At 32.2% G+C, this 22,610-nt stretch overlaps 3 protein-coding genes across 4 annotated transcripts; 2 read left to right on the top strand and 1 right to left on the bottom strand.

The window, feature by feature from the left end:
- Positions 1-7,475: 7,475 nt before the first annotated feature.
- Positions 7,476-11,957, top strand: LOC101256542 (putative protease Do-like 14). Of its 2 annotated transcripts, none has more exons than XM_004232514.5 (12): positions 7,476-7,605; positions 8,511-8,596; positions 8,675-8,821; positions 8,907-9,034; positions 9,179-9,477; positions 9,581-9,647; positions 9,977-10,107; positions 10,401-10,521; positions 10,987-11,079; positions 11,282-11,406; positions 11,479-11,535; positions 11,626-11,957. In XM_004232514.5, the coding sequence occupies exons 2-11, from the start codon at positions 8,518-8,520 to the stop codon at positions 11,498-11,500; spliced, it is 1,212 nt and encodes a 403-aa protein (XP_004232562.1). In that variant the 5' UTR covers positions 7,476-7,605; positions 8,511-8,517; the 3' UTR covers positions 11,501-11,535; positions 11,626-11,957. The 2 variants fall into 2 exon arrangements, with proteins under 2 accessions (XP_004232562.1, XP_010316465.1); XM_010318163.4 differs by lacking the exon at positions 7,476-7,605 and adding an exon at positions 8,069-8,206.
- Positions 11,958-12,545: 588 nt separating this feature from the next.
- On the bottom strand, positions 12,546-17,034 carry LOC101256829 (protein GET1). Its single transcript, XM_004232515.5, has 7 exons — positions 16,761-17,034; positions 16,430-16,509; positions 15,780-15,850; positions 13,643-13,713; positions 13,480-13,561; positions 13,199-13,248; positions 12,546-12,957 (listed from the first exon to the last, which is right to left on the bottom strand). The coding sequence occupies exons 1-7, from the start codon at positions 16,866-16,868 to the stop codon at positions 12,886-12,888; spliced, it is 534 nt and encodes a 177-aa protein (XP_004232563.1). The 5' UTR covers positions 16,869-17,034; the 3' UTR covers positions 12,546-12,885.
- Positions 17,035-20,278: 3,244 nt separating this feature from the next.
- LOC101257131 (HMG1/2-like protein) lies at positions 20,279-21,954 on the top strand. The gene is made up of 8 exons (XM_004232517.5): positions 20,279-20,574; positions 20,674-20,719; positions 20,851-20,952; positions 21,039-21,096; positions 21,197-21,241; positions 21,356-21,436; positions 21,528-21,611; positions 21,708-21,954. Exons 2-8 carry the CDS (start codon positions 20,682-20,684, stop codon positions 21,720-21,722), a joined length of 423 nt encoding a protein of 140 aa, XP_004232565.1. The 5' UTR covers positions 20,279-20,574; positions 20,674-20,681; the 3' UTR covers positions 21,723-21,954.
- Positions 21,955-22,610: the final 656 nt, after the last annotated feature.

Below are 22,610 nucleotides of genomic sequence, written 5' to 3'. Positions count from 1 at the left end.
TGTGTTGAAAGTGAATCTATTATTAATCTAAATTAACGGGTCAGTGTGAGTATATTCATATAACTATGCACTCTTTGAATAAGAATTCGTTTTCTGAAAGATTCTAACTTTGGTACTTTGGTAGGTCTCCGAGATCCTTTAGATGACCTATGTTGGAGGGATATTTCTAGTCGGTCAATTGCGTAAAGCCCGCGATAGCGGTAGGATTTGGGAAAGTACAAAGAAAAGACAATTCTTGTCTATTAGTATTTGTATTGAATTACATATATTAAACTATTATAATAGATTAATACTCCCTCCTTTTTAAAAGAATAATCTCCTATGATCTGCTTCTTTTTTGGGTAACATTTTAATTTTAACTTTTTACGTCACATGTTTAAGGTCACAAGATCAAAGGACAATTCTGCACATTTGGCCTAACTTTAATTCAGGACCGCATGATTCAAAAGTTACTTTATACTCTTAAACTCCGTATAAATCACTTTATTTTTTGTGATACGGAGGGAGTATTAGTTAATGATCCTGACTTAGCGAGTCCTAGGCCTGCCCATGGGCGCCAACAGGTTCCAATTGGGAAATTTGGAAGGTATGATGAACTGCAACATATATGGAGCGATAGGGATAATTTCATAGGATCATGCTTGATATTTTACTGGTTTCTTTCATATAGTTTTGATTTTATTCGTTGACTGTGTTTTCTTTGCATTGTACTACTTCTTCTTAATGTTGTTTTGTTGTTTGTTTCGTATTTTTCATCAAGTGTTTTGATTTTTCTTCTATCCAATCATGTAAGGCATTTAAATTGTTCTTTTTAATTGCTGGATAATTTGATAAATTGTCGAATAGGTCGTACCTGGTTCTTCTGTTGAATCCGCTGGGATAAAACACAATGATGTTATAATTCAGTTTGGTGGAAAAAGAATTCACAATTTCTTGGAGGTAAATTATTACCTTTCGTCTTGTAAAACCTTTCTTCTCGTTTTTATTTGGGGGTACGTTATTGCTTTTCTTCTTGTTATCATTAAGAGTATATTTAATTGTATAATTTAGAATCTTCATTAGCTGGGGAGAGAGAAGTATTCACGGGTCACTTTTCCGCCTTGTTGGAGTAGTGATTGTGGATATGGTTGTACATTATTATGGTTCAATACAAAATTACTAATTTTCATGAGGATACGGTGGTTGCTTCTTCACAAGTTTAGAGTCCTCCTTATGTCTGTTAGCATGTTCATCTGTATCATCACAGTTAAATCTTTTCACATGCTTTGTGTTTATCATCCAATGCAGTATGCAAAATGTCTATCATGCATGTTGTTTTTTTGTCATTTAAATGCTGGATGCTATTGTTGTTAAGTTCATATCTTACTAGAGAAACCAGTAGACCACTCTTCTGTCTGTAGCTAAGAAAAGGCTGATATGTCGTGGTTCCAAGGGACACGAGCTTGCTTTAAATCTTGCCTTCATTTGGTAGCTCTATGAATGTTGATTTGTATATTCTTCATCTTGTCAACTATATTACATGTTGAAATTTTCATATCTGGCAACTCCACCAGTCGATGATTTACAGGTCAAGTTATTCTAATGTTTTTATTTGTACATGACTCATAGTCGCTAGATAGAATATATGGTTGGAACATAGCAAATGCCTACATGGCAAAGTGAGTGTATTACACTCTCTTTGAGAGAGTGAATATAAAAAAATAAATATTAAAATTTCTTTTAATATTTTTTCACTAATATATGCATTTTATTTTATTCTTTAATTTTTTTAATTATTTTTACTTCTGATTTGGTTTCTTCTCCACAGCAACTTAGTAGAGTATCAATGGCAGCCATCGTATATCGAAATTTTTTTGATCCTATATTCAATACCCAAAAGACCCATGAAAATTTCTTTATGAGTTGACAAATTTTGAGATTTGATTTCTTTCCGGTTCGAAGCTAGTTTCGGTGGCGATTTAAAGATTTTTTTAAAATATTTCAAACAGCCAATTCAATACGTGAATTTTACTTCAACTTCAAATAATACTTCTCAACTAACTTAGCACATTGTAATTTTCTTGTAAATATGATAAAATGCAGTTCATGTTCTTCATCTTCTTTGTATGATTGCCACAAAAATTTGATGCAAAATCACCCTAAATCTTTTTCAAATTGCGTCAAATTTTACACTAAGTGTGGTGGAGATGTAGCAGTTATACGATAGATTTAAGCCAGTGTTATGGGTTGTTAGAATTAAATACATCGCTGAAGAGAGACATATGGAAACATTTGGAACTTGAGTAGTGATAGATTATTATTAACTATAGCTCATTTTTTCCCCAAAACATTTTATGATTTGGATGTGAGGAGGTTAGATGAACCTAATTTTCAGTCGGCTACTATAGCTTATGAAAAGTCGAAATGGGATGTTTTGTTACTGTAACTCATAGATATGAATGATAGCCAATATGTTGGACTTAACAACAGTGATTCACTCTCAGTGGGTCAAACTTTATTGCACATATGGCATCCTAATAATTTTGTGGGATTGTTTTTGACATGTAAAATTGTCTTTGAATGTAAATGTAATATCGAAATACCTAGGACCAATTTAACTTGCAAAAGTTATACACCTAGTGCCTTAGAGACTACCCTGAATATAGAATTATGGGCGATAAATATCATATTGCACATAAGTTGAGAGACTTAAATAACTAATAGGTTGAAAATAATTTCTCCTTTCAGAACTAACTGTTACGTACTTAGAGTATTTGTTAAGACTCCGTTCGGCACTTGACAACTTACTCACGAATCTTTCATGATCTTGTAAGGAACTAACTGTCATGGACTTAGAGTATTTGCTAAGACCCCGTGGGACACTTGACAACTTACTCACGAATTTTTCATAATCTTGTAAGCTCAAGTAAGCTTTTAAGATTCGGAACGCTAAAAGAATGCAAAAAAAGACTTAGAAAGAGCAAAAGAAAACTTTAGAAGAAGACTTGTATTACTTTGAAAGATTTGCTTACAACTTTTCTTCTTGGATTGATTTACAAATGAGAGGTCTTCTATTTATACTACTTTCTAAAGGCCTAAGTATGAATAAAATTACTCTACAAGTTTCAAAAATATTTATACTTTAGTCCATATTCTAAAGAATTCTACACTTTTTAGAATATGCTAAACTCTTCCAAAAATATCTTAAATATGAATTCTCTAGTCTTTTCCAGAAATCTAGAAGGTTCTACAGTTCTCTGTAGACCTCTTCACAACTCTAGATCCTTCTGCCCCCATTCGAACTCCAAATGAGACTAAAATTGTGGCGGGACGTCACATAACACTATCTTGAAGGTCAAACTTCTCACTAGAAAAACCCAAATTCTATCATAACCAAAATATAAACTATTGCCAAGAAAATTTAAATCCACCTGCGCCACTCAACAATGGAATCGTTGCTGATACAATTACGGATACTGTGACAGAAACTACGGAGGAAGAGAAAGACACTTTCAAAGAAATATGTATCACACCATATCCACCGATTGAAGCACATCAAATCCCAAAAGAATCAAACCTTGACAAACAATAACCTTCACAAAACGGAGACAACAGATAAGAAGACCAACACAGAGTAACAAAGAAGAACGACCCAGGTTAAATTATTTCATGCCGAAAAGGCAAGTACCTTGATTCTCAAGTTTACAAATACAGAAAAAAATTATTTCAACTTGGGATGTTAAAAATAAGGGATTCATTACCCCTAGAATCCAAAATCAATCATACACACCGAAAAATCTGGACAAGATTCAACATACATCTTCTATCTCCAATACTGACACGTCATAAAAATTAATTTAAAAAATGATATAGCTAATCAGACTAACTTAACAAAGATGGTAAGTACTTCTACTCCAATAAATAAATAACTTACCCCCTACTACAGGCCTCATCCAATATGCCCCCACTAATAAAACCTAACTATCAGTAGGGGACAATTTTCATCCACATCAACAAAGTGGTAGTTAAAAGAGAAGTCTAATGAGGAAGATGTCAAAAAATGAATATTCATGAAAGGCATAACTTACCTTTTCCTTTTCGATCGACATGATGTGCTTTGAATTTATTTGAATCTCCAGCCTACATTAAATTGATGTGTTGAGCACAATGAGTTACTTGTACAAATAATTTAGACTAAAGATGGTATGAACCTGAATTTTAGAATGAGGTATTGCTTTTCTTTTCCCATTTTCATCGTCGTCTGAGTGTTCTTCTTTAAACAGCCTTAATGTTTCTCTCAATATTGCAATGTGAATAGCGATTTCATATCCATTTGCAGACATTGCAACCTTCCTACAACTTCCCCTCTAACATTGAAAACAGGGCCACCTGAACAACCTTCTCCACAAATGAAGCCACACATTTGTTTCGTAGGAACAAAAGGATGAAGATTCTTTTCATAGGTAAAAGACTGAGGATCAACAAACACATGTCTATTCCAAATATCGCCCATAATTCTATATTCAGGGGTAGTCTCTAAGGCACTATTGGTACTAGGTATTCAGCGATACGATATTCTTTGAAATAATTGAATTTATATATAGCAATGATTTTTGGATATGATGAATGTTGGAACTCCACAAAAATTGAGAGCATTCATATTGAATTTTGTGAATCTATATTCTTAAATTAGGAGAAACTGAGTTCGTCGATGGTTCAAAGAATATCGTATCGCTGAAAATCGAAGCTAACGGTTGAGACTTTGAAGCACAACTTGAAACCACCATTAAAGTTAGCTTATAAGCTTGAGTTCTAATTTTGACTTACCACTGACGAGCTCCGTTTGAATGGGTAATTAATCAAAAGTATCAAAATGTTGAGATAAGCTTATATCTAAAATTTGAGGCAATTTAAAAAAGATTTAGGTGGTTTTGCATCAAATTTTTGTGACAATCATACAAAAAAATGAAGAATATGAACTGCATTTTATCATATTTGCAAGAAAATTACAATATGCAAGTCAGTTGAGAAGTATTATTTGAAGTTGAAGTAAAATTCACCCATTGAATTGACTGTTTGAAACATTTTTAAAAAAATCCTTAAATAATACATCTAACTAGCTTCAAACTGGAAAGAAATCGAATCTCAAAAATTGTCAACTCATACAGAAATTTTCATGGGTCTTTTGGATATTGAATATAGAATAAAAAAAATCGATATATGATAGCTGCCATTGATATTCTACTAAGTTGTCGTGCAGAAGAAATCAAATTATAAGTAAAAATAACTTTAAAAAATTAAAAAATAAAATAAAATGCATATATTAGTGAAAAATATTAACTATATTTGCCACGTAGGCATTTAGAGTGATAATAATTCAAGTTTTAAACAGTTTAGAGGGGTAACCATTTTCTCTTTTAACATTCATTTAAATTTGTATTTAATTGTTTATATGAGGAATTTTACTAGTTTAAGTATTTAACCATCTAAACATAATAGTATTTGTAATCATATTGTAATATCCTCTTCGATTTTCTCTTTTCCTGCCCTGAATTTTTTTTTTTAAATATTTATATTAAGATCTAAACACAAAATCATTCTATACAATTATCAATAGTATAATTAAATTATTATTGCATTGAAATTCGTCGGTAGGTTGCACAAGCCAATCCACACACGTCTATTTAAAAAAAAATCATTAATTTATAGCATGCAATTTCAAAATATGTATTTTGTAGCACTAATCAGCGCAATTCATAAAAAAAAATTTAAGTGCTTTATGTGTGTATATATATATATATTGTTAAGAGTTAATTATAGTATATTTTTTATTTTTTAAAATACAAAAAATTTTAAAATTAAAGAATTTTGAATACATCAACAGATATGCGGATACATAAATCGTGAACTCGAGATGCATTGCTCTTCAAAAAAATTGTGGACACATAATTCACGAATGTATGTGAGAGAGGGGATAACTGTATCCAAGAAAAGAGGTATATATCTGAGAGGAGATGTATTCCAGAGCAAATTTTGTAACTTTTTTAAATGGTAAAAAAAAGTTTTATAGATTACAGTAAAATAAGATATGTATTTAAATAAATTTTTTTTTAATAATTGGAAAAGCTACATAAACTGAACTCATTAGATAACGTATTTACCCAAATTTGACCCACATTCAAACTATTTACCTAACTACTCCTTGTTCTATTCATTGAACCACTGTTGATATATATATATAGATAGATAAATAAATTCTGATGGTATCTAAATACTTTTCATTGAAACACTACATCTTCCTTCTTGATGTCATTAGAATATATATATATATACATATATACTATAATTATATCAAAAAGTAATTAAGTAAAAGATGGCTATCTATAAGTAATTTTTGTTTTTGAGTACGAGTGTGCTTTTCCTTTTATATTTCCTTTGGACCAGCCACAATTGTGTTAAGAGCCCGTTTGCATTGGCTTAAAAAAATAACTTTTAACATTTAAAAGAGCTAAAACTTATTTTTAGAATAAGTAGTTATGTGTCTAAATAAAAGTGTTATATTTGAAAAAAAGTTATTGATGTGTTTGATAAATAATTGCTAATAAACACTTTTTTTATCAAAATATTTGAAATACACTTAAACTGTCAACATGATAAAAAGTTGATTAATTTAAGACATTTATACTTAAGAAAAATTAAAATAAAATAAATTTATATTTTACATCATAAATAATAGTATTTTCTATCACTCACATATTTATTTATCATCACAAATTATTATTATTATATCCATAGTTCATTGACTAATTATTGTAAAGTGCTTTTGTGTTTGCTTTTGAAACTTTTTTGGTTCGATTAGTATGGCTTTCACATTAGCTTTATTTATCAATTACATAAAATTTTAGTGGTCGCAATTTAAACTTGAAAACTTAAAGTAAATTTAGAAATTTTTTTCGATCACTAAGTCAATATCTAATTTTATAATGTCTATGAGTTTAAAATTTCTCTCTCTATTTATATATATATATTATAATTTTAATTTTTTTTGAATATCTTACTCACTCCGTTTTAAAAAGGATGATCTAGTTTGACTTAAAACGGAATTTAAGAAAAGAAAGAAGACTTTTAATCTTGTGGTTTTAAATTAAAATTATGTCAAATATATCAAAATACCCTTTAATCTTGTGCTCTTAAATATACCACATAAAATTAAAGTTAAAATATTATAAAAAAATTATTTTTTTGAACAAACTAAAGAAAATAGGTAATTTCTATTTGAAACAGAGGGTAGAGGTTTGGAAGGATCCCTCTCGTCTATTTATATGCAAGAGATAAACCTCCAAAACCCCAATTCAATGATAAAATTAAAAATTTCACTAAAAAAATTTAAGAACTCAATACATATTATAAAAGGTTATTTTTAACTTTTATACATATATTATATTATTTTTACATATACAATATAATATTATTTAGTGACCACCTAGACATTACATTTTTATTTAATATAAAAAAACTACTCCGCTTTTAGTAATAAGGTTGATTTCGCTTAGCCAACTTGGCTCACATGTTTATGAGATTTCTGCTTCTCCGCGAGAGCTCATATTCCTGCGGACTCTCAGTCTGGTAAATCGTATTTGAAATTCGAAAGTCCTTTTTGATATTAATCCTTATTTATCGTCATTTTTATTTTTTATTTTCTATTTTCATCGATGGTTTCTTCCTTGTGTGTTTTGTTTTTTTAAAAACAAACAAGGACGCACAAAGATTGATTTGAACTAAGTTAATAACTAACGAAACCAGTGATGTAAACCCTAGTTATGCTGAGATTAGTTGTATTGTGTTGGGGTATATTTTGGTTTGGTGTATTAATGGTAGTTTTGTCTTTAACTCTGTTTATCCATATATTGCTGATAGTCTAATACCATGGTTTGCTATGTATTATATTAACAAGGAATTAAATAATACATAAATTATTTTTCTAATAAATGCCCCTAATATCCTAAAGGGATAAACTGTAACTAAATCAGCTTTAGTTAATTTAACTAACTCCCAATGAAAAACCTCCTTTAGCTCAAATCCGGATTGCATTATCACCTCTCCTCATGAACTCTCATGTACAACCTTGTTGCCTAGCAACATTGGTAGTTGGGACATAATAACATATTTTCAATTGGGAAACATGGAATGCAGAATATAGAGCAATGTGGAAGGCTTCTTTTGTCTGGTTGTTGTTGATTCTTTTTTACTGCTCTATTGTTCGTCCAAATGTGTTTTTTCTCGATGTTGTTGTTGTATGTCCCTATTATTCTTTATGTGTTCTAACCTGGTTTAAGTATCTGGCTTTGGTATGTTTAATTTGATGTGGTGATATGGGAGAGGGCTTCCTATGATTTGGTACAATTTAAGTTGAATATTCAGAGGTGTTGAAATCAGATTATCGTTAAATGCTAATTTGATTGCATATTAGTGTTTTATTTGATTTTAATCCTTCAAATGGTTATGTCGGAGTAAAATGACTTCTTTTGTAGGTAAATTATGACTTTTAATGGTTTTAAAAGGAAGTGGGTGGAAGCTTTTACTCCGTGGAAGAGGGAGCAAAAGGAGGCTCAATACAGTGAGTTTCATAAAAAAAATTCTAACTTCTTTGATATCAAAATTCATTTTCATATGTTGTTTGTTTGGAATTATGCAGGTTCTGACTTTGTAAGTGAACCAGTAAAGTTGAGTCGAACAGAACAGGGATTTTATTTGAATCCTCAAAATAATCATTTAGATGTTTACAAAAAGAGGGCTGTTTTAAAAGTTTCCACATCTGTCGTCAGTCTTAAATCATACTCGGGTATTTATTCTTAATAGTTTTATTTCTTTTCTCATATTTGCTGCCTCCTTCTATATTTGTTTCTTTATTTTTGTGTTCATTGCAGGGGAAAAAGAGATATTTCAATGTTCTGGGACTATTATAGAAAGTGTCGACAGTTATAGTATAATATTAACCTCTGCAAGTCTCTTTAGGTGTTCCACGAGTGGAAATTCTATAGCGGATAATATCAGGGTTGGTGATTTCTTTTTATCCCATTCTCAAATTTATCTAATATTTTCTTTAACCAAATTATTATTTGTTAATCTCTTGATTATTGGTGATCCTCTTTATGTCAATTCTTGCTAGATTATTTGATAATTATAACTATTTATTTAGGTTATCGTGTACCTATTCAATGGAAGATCATTTGATGGTCAAATCGAATCGTATGACCTCCACTACAATGTTGCTGCCGTGAAGATTCAATCAGACACACCACTTCCAATTGCATCCCTGGCTCATTTAAGTGATTCTATCACGATTGATCCGAGCCAGCTCCAGAGTACTGAGGAGAATTCATTTCAACTTCGTCCACATTCAAATTCATTTGATCTTGTTCCTGGAGATATAGTTATTGCAGTTGGACGTTTTTATGCGAAGCCATATGATATCACGGCTGCTCCTGGTGAATTCTGGTTGGTGTTTTCGTTTGACTTTGATGTTATTACAAACATATCCAATTGACATTTTTGTTATTGAGACTTCTCTCTCAATTATTTTTATGGTTGATCCTTGTAGCATTGATCACTGCGACGATGACTTAGAGTGTAAAGAGCTTTTCAAGGCGACTTGCAATATTATGAGAGTAACTTTCTTTCACTATTTTTAAAGAAATCTCTCTCACATTTATCTCTTACTTTGGTAGTTAGTCACTTTGTTTATTTGCTAATGGATACTCCCTTTTGTTCCAAATTCAAGAATATCAATATTGTCACATGAATGTGATGTAAAGCACTTCTCTCTAGGAGTGAGTAACTTTCTTATGGGTTGTGACAGGCTAATAGCATCACTTAATATGAAATTGAGAGAGAATATTCTTAATTAATGACAAATAATATGTATGTTATATCTATATCTATTGTCTGATAGTTTTTCTAACATTGCTAATTTTGGGCTTTTTCCTTGTTATTGTAGAGCGGTATTGGGGGGCCGCTTATTAACCGCTATGGAGAAGTCATTGGTATTTGCTTTTATGATCCAGGCTCTATTGCATTCTTGCCAATCAATATAGCTTCCATATGGTGGGAGCATTATAAGAAACACAGGTACCGCAAGTTTTAAGGAATTGTGGTGTCAAAGTGTTGCCTAATGATCTGCTAATGTATAGACTTTATTTCGATTCTTGGTTTATCTCTAACTTGCAAAAGATTGAATAGAAAAATTTGCAAAACAGATAAAATTATGACCTTTATTTCTGGAGATATGTTGTTCCATTCTCATATCCATGATGGACCTCTGTTTCAAATGTAATGAAGAAAAGTGGAGATCATTTAGACTTTTATAGAAAATCTAATCACAAATACCTGGTACTAATCTTTAGGTTTTATTTGTATTATAGGCAGTCACGTCGACCTTGGCTTGGGATGGAAGTAACTAACCTTTATGCAGCTCGCTTACGAATTCTGGAAAGAATTATTTCAAAGTTCCCTGATGTCTTGAAAGGTGTCATTGTTGAAGAGGTATGCTCTATATATTATTACAGTTTTTTTTGTTGGAAATCGCTCATTTGATGGTATTGATGTCCCTCTACTTTATAGTTGTTGAATTAAGTAGGCACATTATAGCACCAGGGTAGAATAGGCTAGGTTTGAGTGCAGTGATCAGGTGCCCGTTTCTATATGATACGCATAAAGAAATTCAACAACTACACATCAATCCAAACTAGTTGGAGTTGGCCCTATGAATCCTCATTGTCCATGTTAACTCATGTGCATAAGAAAAATACTTCATTTTAATTTGTAAATGCTGAAATTTTGAACATGCTACAAATGCAAAAGATAAGTAGTAAACAACATGGTTCCAACTTATTCGCGCAGGTTGTTATGAACTTTTGTTATTAAAAGTTAGTCTGTTCAACCATGTATGTTGTTAGTTGAAATTAGTTAAATCGTTGTTACTAATTGCTGGATAAAACTGTTCAACAGGTCCTACCTGGTTCTTCTGCTGAATCTGCTGGGATAAAACCCAATGATGTTATAATTCAGTTTGGTGGAAAAAGAATTCAGAGTTTCTTGGAGGTATATTACCTTTCTTGTTATTGTTTAGGGTATGTCAATTGCTTCTTCACAAGTTTGTGAGCTCCTTATGTTGTATCGCTCTGAGAGCAACTGAGCATGTTCATTTTTATCAATGTAGTTATTCTTTTGTACTTAGTTTTGTGTTTATCAGTGCAATGTAGGATGCAAACTGGTTCTAATATGTGTGCTTTTTTGTCATTAGCTATTCGAAAACATGTGGAATAATGTTGGAGAATCTGTGGAGTTGGTCGTGATAAGAGCAAGTCATGATGTTCCTGTACATCTTAGCATGGTGGTGGAGGAGGTCACATCAGATAAATTATACAGGTAACATTTTTTTCTTTCTTTGTGATGATTTACCTTCATTCTCAGCGTCTTATAAAACATTTGTTATTTCAGCTGGCCACATTGGGAGGTATGATGACATTCAAGAATAGTACATCTTAAGGGTTGCAGGTAATGGTAGAATATGATGGTGCTTCGAGTTCATAACATGTCTTGCCAGTTAAAGCTGATTTTGTGCTATATTTTTGGTGATGTTTGCAGATAGCGTAGTGAGCAGTTTTGCCCCAGAATACAATCCACTTTTTTGGAGTTATAGAGAACACTTCTTGCAATGGGATGTTCTCCAAGCATTTTGTTGCATTAGTATAACACCATAGAAAATCTAGTTAGTAGTTTACCAAATTATCTTATATTAAGTAATTTTTGGCTCATCTATGTATTTGTTGGTAAATACAAAAAGATTTGGCTTATGAGGTAAAATCAGTCGAAAAGAACCATAAGATGGTCATCTTCAACTTATGATGGTATAGTTTCTACACGCTTTTGATTTGATTTAAGCTTTTTGCTATTTTATCCCTAATATCTTTTGTAAATTACCTCTTTATTCTATTTTTATCGTTCATTTTAGTATTATATATTTATATTTTTAAGGAAGTTTAAGTCATTTGCATTAAAAGGAAAAAAACACATGAACTGACTAATTGTAAAATCAGTTCGTGACACCTAAAAGATGCTTGTGAATTATAGGAAACTGGCTATGGTTCTTTTCATCCAAACAAATTACAGAATTTTCCAAATTACAAGTTTCATCAATACTCAATTAGGTTATAATAAATCTAACAAATAAAACTCACCGTGAGTAATAAATAGAGACTGAAGTAGTGATTTAAAACAAGGAAAAATTATATAAATACACAACTTAAAATATCATAATCTCTAAAAATTCCCTATTATTTTAAAAAACTACAAGAATTCTCTATCGGATATCCTCTTGAGCAATGAAAAATTGGTATTACGCAGTCAAATTTAAAATAAGGTCTTCGACAATCAAATGTGTTTTCTTTTCCCTTTCGTCAGTTTGTGTTTTCTGTTGTTTGAGAACTGGGAAAATAACTCCAATAAACAAGACCAAGATAAAGAATAGAAGTGACGGTAGAAACCAGAAGTGATCATGCAAGTCATTGACGATTACAAAAAAAAAACTTCTTTTGTATACCAATTGTGCGCACTATAATTTCACAGATCCACATCATGAACTCTACAAAATTATACCTCAAAAAACCCAAGAAAACGAAGTGCATTTGCTTTTTTTCAAAACCAAAATAAGCACTCCTTTCAAAAATGACATCTAACTCAACACATTTGTTCCTACTTACAGAAAAAGAACAAGGGTACTTCTTACAGAGGTATAGCACATTCAATTTACAAATCTCAATGAATTAGTAAGAACATAAGATAGATAATGAAAGGATAGTTAAAAAAAATGGTCCGATACACTGATGTCACTTCTACTTTCTCCTCCTACTTGAATATTCTTCGGCTGATAGATTTGCCGACTCTAGTAGACAGTATCAACCACGGAATAATCCCCACCTGCAAGTTCATTAAACAAACCATTAAAATGTCATTCAACCAAAAGACAAGCAACTTTGGTGTCTTAGGAAAAATGCAGGAGCTGCTGCTTTAATGTGATATGTTGCACGAGTGCTGGCTCTACCTTCAGAGTCTCAAACCCAAGACCTACCCTCCCCCTTACAGGAATGCTCTATTTTCAGTCACTATATCCCCTAAAAGAATAAATGACAGTAGAGAAACAATGGCGACTAATCATTACCATAACATTTTCATTGGCAGGGCCTCCAGCTCGCCAAGACAACATCTTCCCTGCAGAAGTGGAAGAACAATAGCTAAGTATGTCACAGGAAGATATCTATGGAAACAAGAACAAGGATCTCCTTAAAAGTCGGTGAAAGCAATAATATATCATAAATCACAATGGAAGACGAGCAAAGCAAATTGATAAATGGGTAAACAATATTTAAAGCATACATAATGGTCACAAAATGTCGTGTAGGTATGGCTACAGCTCACTAATCTAGGAATCAGAAGTATTACCAAAAGGCTGTACGAGCTGCTTAGATATGGAAGCCACAGGAATACGCCAAAACCAAATGATCAACAACAAGTATGTCAAGACCTGTGTGATTAAGGAGGGTAAATAAGCATCTTACAGCTTAAAGGAAGCTTGTAAAAATCACTTAATGAATCCAATGCATACCTGAAAAATAGTTAGGCCTTTTGTGTATGAATCATGTGACAATTTCGCCTCTTTGTTGTGAATTTCTTGATCTTCATCAGAGGATGAGGACTAATTAAATTTATTGATAAATTTCACCCAAATAGAATATGCTATAAAGAGAACACCAAAAACAACAATAAGTTATATGCCTCAAACCCCAGCTGGTTGAGGATAGTATGATTTATCCTCATTACCAATTCACTTCATTTGGACCCGTTCCATTCCAGTCCAATATGTTAAGTTTTCTAACACTAAAAGTTCTCTAGTTTGTATGTTAACCGTACAAACATACCTAAACCTCAATATCAACTAGTTTGTATGTGCTATGAAGACTGATGTGTAACTTGCAAGTGAATAAGACAAAATGACGAGAAAGAAATATCAACATAGAGGAGAGCACTAGATAGGGAGGTGATATACTTTGGATCATAGCTTAGTCACATTACCAGACTAGAAAGCCACCTTCAAGTTTGAAAAGTAGTCTGTTACACACATTTCCTCAATCTGGCAAACCTACTTTAGTGATTTAAATCCATGATTTACCCATCCTGACTATCAAATTTACTTGCTTGTAGATCTCAAGACCACTAATATTACTATCTTAGCATTCCTATCTCTGATTCACTTGTTTAAGTTCAACGCAAGACATCCCTATAGAGTCTTTTTATCATTATTTTCAATTAAGGAAAGTGTATTTTTTCAGTAATAAATTGTGGATTTTTCTCTTCCTTCCTTTGGATCAATCCATTTGGTAGCATTGTAGTTTATGTTTTACACCTTCCAATATGAAGAATCGCTAATTGACAGTTTTTTCTCCTAGAAAAATCAGAATCCAAAACACAATGCCTTCCCAAGAATGTCATCCAAAGAATTTACTTCTCTGCAGGAGTTATTCGTGCTAAACTTGATGTTTGATCAAAGTATCCACAATATTTGTGCTTATTAACAAGGAAAGAATCAGCATGTTAATCTGTGCTTTGTATGTGTTTCTGCTTGAATATATATGGTTACATAAAGCCAGTAATTTGCAAAAGACAAGCACTAACCACAACTTCTCATAAGTCTAACTATAAGGAGGAGACAGACTTGGTTTATTTAGTCCAGCTTCTGGAAGAAAACTTCAACTATCACTATTAGAATATTGTATAAATTTCCTGTTGAGGCGACTTTAAAGGTTGAGCGGTTTAAGTTCCTCATGGTAGGCATCTGCACTTGGTCCATGAGCTCCAACATTCACAGGCTCCAAACTGAAAGGAGTACAGCCACTGAGACCCATTTCACTGAGATCTCCCCAAAATATCAATTAATTTGCTACTACATGCAAGCTTAAATTCCTTCATATGCTAGAATAGGATAGGACAGGGAAATACTAAGAAGAAGTCATGTTCAGGTAAAAGAGTTAGTATGTGCACCTTGTTCCTCTACAATAAGCCTCAAAAAACAATTTTTTACTCTTGCATTCAGCTCAATCCAGGCATTCAATAGCAAAAGTACTAAAGACAATTTGAATCATCATAACATTGGCAGTTTGGCACAACCTAATGTGCTTCCAACTAATTCCGGGTCTTCATTCATCTCATGGTTCTCTAGTGATGGTAATCTGAGTACACTGGAGAAATTCATATCATTTTGGAATTCCATCACAGAATGCTTGTTCTATGCTTAGTAATGCTATTGATAAAAAATCATTAGCTCTCGAGGTGATTCTTTCCATCATAAATGTAATTTGGTGGGATGGGGCATAATGAATGTATCTCTCGTCTATATTAGAGGCAGTATAAATCTGGGCACAATTATGGAAGAAGGACCACTTCATTAAGTGGGTCAAGAAATTGTCACTGGCAGCAAGTTAGTGGAGAAAGGACAGAAGACAAGTCCAATATTCCTTCCAAAAGTTACTATGTCAAGCCATGGCAGCACAGCCATGTTCCTATTTGAATAGTCATCAAAGCTGCAAACTTGTAATCATTTTGAGTCTAGGTTCAAACGAGAAAATGAAAGTAGGACTCACAAATAATCTATCGCTCTATGAGCCATGAGGCCTTCAACTATAGTGTTAGTCGATTCTAGATATGGATTACGAATACAGCTAAAGAACATAGAATACAAGCCATACTTTTTGCAAGTTCCTTCTCCTTGGCTGTAGCTAACCTCCTCAGTTTTGCAGCTTGTGCAAATGTTGAAGGCCTGAAATACACGTGAAGGCATAATCATATTTTCCATATCATAGAACTTCCATAATGACAAGATCAGTTTTATTTATTTTATGAAAAGAGAAAATTATCCTGTAGTCTCTTGAAGACTACACTTCCTATTTTAATTACCTGTTACTAACTTATCAAGAGGTAATTATCTATCGAGTATAACTACAGTAAATAACTCTACAAACAGGGATAGTTTTGAAAAAATCACAACAAAGAAAACATAACGGCATCTTGTTTAGGATACTTTGACATACAAAGCAAAGATAATAGTTATGACCGAAACTACATGTGAGCACTAACAGTCACTGAAACTGTGACGGACAGTACGAATTCAGGATTCAAATCGCAGCAAAGACAAAAACGACTAGGCGATTTTTTCATCTGTCTAAACCTTGGTAGACAAAGTTACCATGTACTTGTGCTCGTGGTAGACGAGATAGCAGGTGCCTAGTTGACTAATTGTGCTGGATAGCAGGTGCCTAGTTGATTAATTGAGGTGTGAGCTCAAGTTGGCCCAAACACCATCGTGCATCATTGTCAAAACATTGTGAAGCTCACTTACTGTGACAAGGCACTTGCCTCCTTTAGAAGCTGTTTGATTTCTGCGCGCAATTGCAAATCTTCTGAACTTGTAGAACCTTTCTGAAAAAATTATCATATCATAAAAAAATTCAAAATCAATTGCTATCAGATGTCTATAATTGAATAGAACAAAGCGAATTGACTCAAGCCTCCACATTGAATTAATCAAATCATTGAAATAGCGATGGAGATTTAAAAGCAACTATTTCACCAAATCAAAATTAAGATTAAAACATCAATACAGTTCATATCGATTCATTGTGGAATTAACATAACGCGAAAATAAACATCAGAAATGATGAGAAACTAACCTTTTTATTGATTTCGATAAAGCGAGAAAGGAACTGCAAAGCTAACACTATAATGAATATCATCGGCGCGGCTACCGACCTCTCTAGGTTCGCCGTTGATTCTTCCATTTTCTGCTGATTTTCCGTCCGAACCGCTCTTTTCTGCTAATCTATTAAGGATTTTCCGATCTGTATGACCCTATAAGTTTCTTCTTCGTCTCCTTTGGGACCAATATGAGCTTGGACTCTCCTTTTCTTTTTAAAAAAAAAAAATAATAATAATAATAAAATAAAAACATTATAAAAAATATTTGAAAATAAAGTAATTATGCTCCTCGTTTATTTTTATTTTTTTAATAAAATACACTTACAACTAGTGAACTTATTATCGATACAGTAAAAATCTAGTTATGACAATCAGTTATTACGGTGGCTTGATTTCTTAATAATTTATTGTTTATTATTATATTTTTTATTTTTTTTATATTGTATTTGTAAAATTAGTCTTTATAATATTTATTTAAGAATATTATGTAAATTATTTTATTTTATCTATTTTTATTGATTGATTACAAGTTTTACAGTGTTTTTTTTTTTTGTTAGTTGTTATATTTTTATGATTTTTTTTTTTTACTTTAATCTGCTATTCTTGAGTTAAGGTATTTTAGAAACAACATATACCTTCATCGAGTACTAGCAAGATATGTGTATACTTTAGTCTCTATCCTTATAGATCTCGTTTACAAAAATTTAATAAATATGTTATTATTTTTATTTTTATTGATTTTCCTCTTATTTATTTTTAATCTTTTTCTTCTCTTCCTTTTTCTTTCTTGAAGATAAGAATATTATCTAAATATTTCTATATAGATTATTAAAAAATATTTAAAAAAATAAATTATTTGATTCAAATAGAAAATGAAATAAACAGCACATGTAGTAGTAGTAATAATATGTCAACAGAAAGTATCTAAATACAAAAGAATATCCTTACAATATATAATCATTAAAACAATTCTCATTAATATCTACTCATTAAAACAATTCTCATAATATCTACTCATTATATACCAATCCTTGTATTATTTATTCTTATAATGATTTTCGTACAATGATCATATATTACAATCTCGATACAGATAAAATATGATTAATACATTAAACCAAACGATCCTTTAATGTTTATTTTTTCATTTAAATCACTCGATTATAATAAATTACATTCATATTGTATAAGAATTTAGCTATTACAAGGGGTTCATCTAAATCTTCTTTTTAAAAAATTACACTATATATAAAAGGTAAATTTTCTATATTTTTGTATATATATAGATAAATTTTTTATATTTTTGTATATATATAGAGAGAGACTCCCTTCAAGGACATGGAAAAATTGATAGCATAGTGACAAGTTCACCTAAAATTAAACTTCATGTCACTAGTTTGAAGTTCTGTGATAGCGTTTTATTGTTTTATTGTTTCCTATTTTAGTTTTTGTTTTGTTTTTCACTTTTTTTTAAAAAAAAAAGCGTGCCAAAAGTGTGATTTCTAAACCTAAATGAATTCAACGGTTTCTAAAAACTTATTTACACGCTTATACTTTCATTTTTCAAAAACGAAAAATCGTGAATTCACACCACTGATTATAATCGATATGTCAATGACTAGCAACTTCTCTCAACTATAGGTGGTTAAATTACTCAGTTTTTATTCTACTTTTAAAAACAAGAATCGAGAAGTTAAAGTATTCAATGAATATATAATTCAGTTAACTATTTTCATTGAAATAGACGTTGATATCATGTTCATCAATTTATTTTTGAAAGATCTTTGTCTTGGAAAAAATATAACAATCAAGTATGAAAATAAATAGTAATAAAAAGTAAAAGGAATAATAACAATTACAAAAAATTACGATGATAAAAGTAAAAATAATAACGAAGTAATAATAAGATCTAATAGTAAGATAGTGTAGAGTTATACTATATAGCAATTTTGATTAGAAAAAATAAACGCGTATACCTACTCTTTTTTTTTTTTTATGACAAAGAAATCTGCAATCGATATTCTTTGGGTGCGCATGAGGTAAAACCCTTGCTCCTATGCAATAGCTCGCAAATCACACAAAAGAGGTAACTCGTACCAGGCAAGCCCAGTGTGACGAGCTCGACTCGGAAGGCAAACCCTTTGCTTTGACTGGCAAAAAAATTCAAACTTAAGACCTCCAACATGGAAGTTCCAAGTCCAAACCACTGGGCCACCCCCAAAGGGTCTTCCCTACTTATTAACTTTTCAACCTAAACTTCGACTGTCATATCCCTCACATTAAGGAAAATTCCTTCGTAATTATGCAAGTGTGGAATGTCTTGTCTACTCACTCTCACAAAATATTTTTTTATCATATCTGCATTTCTTTAAACTCATCATAACAAATTTTGAACAACTCTTCACTAGGTATGTATTCATCTCATATTTACATGAACAGAGCCACTTCAACATCACTTCTCTCGTATTATCTACTATGGAATCATTCCAACCTTATTTTCAATATTATCATTCTTATTCTGTCTCTTATTCGAGAAAACTGAAGGAAGCAAAATTCAGATGATTTAAGCATACGAAGAGGAGGTGCGTATGCATTCTAGTAAGGATATGCAAGAGGCTAATTATAGGGGGGCAAGCGAATTAGTAAAAGTAGACAAAAAAAAGTATTAGGAAAAGGTAATTAGAAAAGATACAGATACAACTTCATAGTATTAAGGACGTGATTTTAAATAGGATAGAATGAAGGCCGTGTTAGTGTAAAAAAGTTAGTTATGATAGAGCATTATCTTACTAGTTAGGGTTAGGGTTTAGGTTTGTTACTCGTGATTCTTGCTTTTGATGTTTATTGTCATATGTTATTTATTGTATTTAATTACATTGTTTTATTACTGTTATTATTATTTTGTCCGATGTAGATTGTATTTCTTATATAACTACTGTCTTCTTTGTCGTTTTCCTCTTGTTTTACTTAAACTTGACGCACTCAAAATGAGAATTTTTCAAAAATAATATATCGATCTCCACTAAATAATGACAAAATTTATGTAAATTTTATCTATCCAAATCTCACTTAATAAAATTTTACAAAATATATTACTGTAATCTTATCTCTTGTAATATACTTGCTCACACATTCATCTTTAACCTTTTTTTTTTTCTTAAAATGAAACAGAAATATCTTATTGACTTTTTTTCTTAAAAGTAATTGCAAGAAAAAACTAAAGAAGAGATTCTTTCACCTCGTGAATTGACCAAATCACCCTCCCACTCGCGATCCGTCATCAATGATTCCATTTGTCTAGATTTGTTTAATATACCCACACCGCCCCTTTACAGAACCGTCATAACACAAAAGGTTAACTTCGTCATTCCACCCCTAAACCACTACACGTGTGTGCTAAATTACCAAAAACCCCAAACTCCTAAGATCCCTCCACGTGTCCGCAAACTTCCTCAATAATTCCTCATCAACGGCCAGGATCCTCCCTTTGAGAAACACAGAGAAAACACAACGCCCAAAACCCAAAATATCTCAAAAGAGAAGAGCACTATATCCACTTAAACACATTCACACGGATCGCTGACGTGGCAAAATAATTTTCGAAATCCCGCCCAAATCATCTCCGATTCGATTTTTTAGAGGCAAAATTCTTTTAGAGTCCCTCAGCGCGAAAAGCCCTTGTTATTTCTCGCTCCCCTTCATATAGACCCCTTTCCCATTCACAACTCAACACTTACAAGGCAACGCACCAAATCCACACAAACGAATAATATCCAATTCTCTCTAGAGGTAAACCCTACGGCGCTTTACTCACTACCTCGGCCGAGTTTTCACCTTTTTCCGCCGGTTCATCACCGATTCTCAACGGTTTTCGTGTTTTCGTTGCAGGTTTCATCATGAAAGGAGCTAAATCAAAGGCTAAAGCTGATACCAAGTGAGTTTGACTTTGTTTTAGTTGTGGTTTTGATTTGATTCGTGTTTACGGTTTCAGATCTAGGTTTTTGTGGTGTTTCTATGTGAGAATTTTTTCGATTCCTGTTGTTAAAGTTTGGTGAATTGTTATAGGCTTGGTGTAAGGAAGAAGGCTACTGAGAGTAAGAAGGCGAAGAACGCTGCTAAGGATCCAAACAAGCCTAAGAGGCCTCCAAGTGCCTTCTTCGTTTTCATGTATGCATCTAATCGTTGTGTGTTTTGTGATTTTTATGTGTTTAAGGCCGATATACTAACGGTGTTCATTCCCTTTTTGAATGAAGGGAGGAGTTTAGGAAGACCTACAAGGAGAAGCACCCAAACAACAAATCTGTTGCTGTTGTGAGTAGTTTACCCTAAGTAGATCCTTATTTTCAGCAGCATCTGTCGGTTTTTGTTTTTTGACCTTTTGCTTAATTGATCTTTGTTCACTAAATTGTAGGTTGGCAAAGCTGGTGGAGACAAGTGGAAACAGTTGTCAGATGAAGTGAGTATAAGCCTCAAATCATATACTGGAAAATTCTATTCGAGTTGACTTTTTGACTTTATGCGTTTTGTCTTCAAACGAACTATGTACTGAAGTTCTGCTTTGTTCTTTTAGGAGAAAGCTCCTTACCAAGCCAAGGCTGAGAAGAGGAAGGCTGAGTACCAAAAGAGCATGGATGCATATAACAAGAAACTGGTAAATACTATATTCTCACTGATGTAACCTTAGTGTGTTCATGGTCTGCTTTTTCCATTTCTAATTTTTAATTTGATCCGATGCAACACAGGCTGCTGGTGATGCTGATGATGAGTCTGACAAGTCCAAGTCTGAGGTACATGATGATGATGAGGACGATGATGGAAGTGAAGAGGTTCGTATTTTTACGAGTCTAATTATCGTCTATTAGTTTGTTGATTTTTTGTGATTTGTGAGTTCTTATACATGATTTTTATTCATGTTTTCACAGGAGGATGATGATTAAACAATCAGTAGGCTGTTGAAATTCAGAGAATGATGGATAAGTTCATGTAGGAATTGCTCAGTCCTTCCTTGATAAATAGATGCCCTCTTTTTTTACATTTTTTGTCTAGTTTTTGTTCTTTGAGGGTTTAGTTTGGACAGAAAGGTGAAATTCAGATGACTTGCCTTGAAAGCTCAAGTAGTTTATGTAATTTCTCTATTTTGCTGATGTTAATGAAAATTTAGCTTGGAAATTCCTTCTGTTGCTAGTATACATTTCAGTTTATCATATTTGATGCTAAATAGTATCTTCTTGTTTTCGTTTTAATATTATTGAATCAACGGTAACTTTCTGCTAATTTTATTTATGGTGTTTGGGTCCCGATCTGATTCTCGCTAGAAATTTCCATTTCCATGTGATTTTCACATTTGTGTAAACAGGAAATAGGATTCTATAGTCGATTAGAACACGTGGTTATTATTTTAATAGTCGTATGTGAATCTTCAAGAGTGGGAGTTATCTAGCTGTGAGTTAACGTGTGTGACAGATAGAGTAATGTACTAATTTATTAAGTTTCAGAATGGCCAGCCATTTGAATCTTGGCATTAAGATATTCCATTTGCTTGTGCAGTAGTTCAAGTGTCTATAATTTTGCCTATATCGTTCCTTTTGGCATATGGGACCATTTCCTTGTTCATATCCTCTCAGTTGACCAATTATTCGTATTTCAGTGTTATTCTCCAATATGATGACAGATGTTTAACTAGGTGTAATCAAAACACAACTTCAATAGAAGAGTCTCTTAGAAGCCTCAGTACCTATAGAGTTAAACTATCACCTTCTCCATCCATATCCCCAGAACGAGGACTCGATCAAAATAAGCCCTCATAAATCTGCTTCCATACTGGG

The sequence above is a fragment of the Solanum lycopersicum genome, chromosome 2 (assembly GCF_036512215.1).
Source record: "Solanum lycopersicum chromosome 2, SLM_r2.1".
NCBI lineage: Eukaryota > Viridiplantae > Streptophyta > Magnoliopsida > Solanales > Solanaceae > Solanum > Solanum lycopersicum.
Note: the sequence above shows the minus strand (reverse complement) of the source record. Positions and strands in the feature narration are given on the sequence as shown.

Excerpts from the sequence above, each read along its gene's own strand:
- LOC101256542 (XM_004232514.5), top strand. The coding sequence starts at position 8,518 with ATGACTTTTAATGGTTTTAAAAGGAAGTGGGTGGAAGCTTTTACTCCG. Across the intron at positions 9,035-9,178 it reads CTATAGCGGATAATATCAGG|GTTATCGTGTACCTATTCAA; the intron begins GTTGGTGATTTC and ends CTATTTATTTAG. Across the intron at positions 9,478-9,580 it reads GCTGCTCCTGGTGAATTCTG|CATTGATCACTGCGACGATG; the intron begins GTTGGTGTTTTC and ends TGATCCTTGTAG.
- LOC101256829 (XM_004232515.5), bottom strand. The coding sequence starts at position 16,868 with ATGGAAGAATCAACGGCGAACCTAGAGAGGTCGGTAGCCGCGCCGATG. Across the intron at positions 15,851-16,429 it reads GAGGCAAGTGCCTTGTCACA|GCCTTCAACATTTGCACAAG; the intron begins GTAAGTGAGCTT and ends CGTGTATTTCAG. Across the intron at positions 13,249-13,479 it reads GCAGCTCGTACAGCCTTTTG|GGAAGATGTTGTCTTGGCGA; the intron begins GTAATACTTCTG and ends CCACTTCTGCAG.
- LOC101257131 (XM_004232517.5), top strand. The coding sequence starts at position 20,682 with ATGAAAGGAGCTAAATCAAAGGCTAAAGCTGATACCAA. Across the intron at positions 20,720-20,850 it reads AAGGCTAAAGCTGATACCAA|GCTTGGTGTAAGGAAGAAGG; the intron begins GTGAGTTTGACT and ends GAATTGTTATAG. Across the intron at positions 21,437-21,527 it reads ATGCATATAACAAGAAACTG|GCTGCTGGTGATGCTGATGA; the intron begins GTAAATACTATA and ends GATGCAACACAG.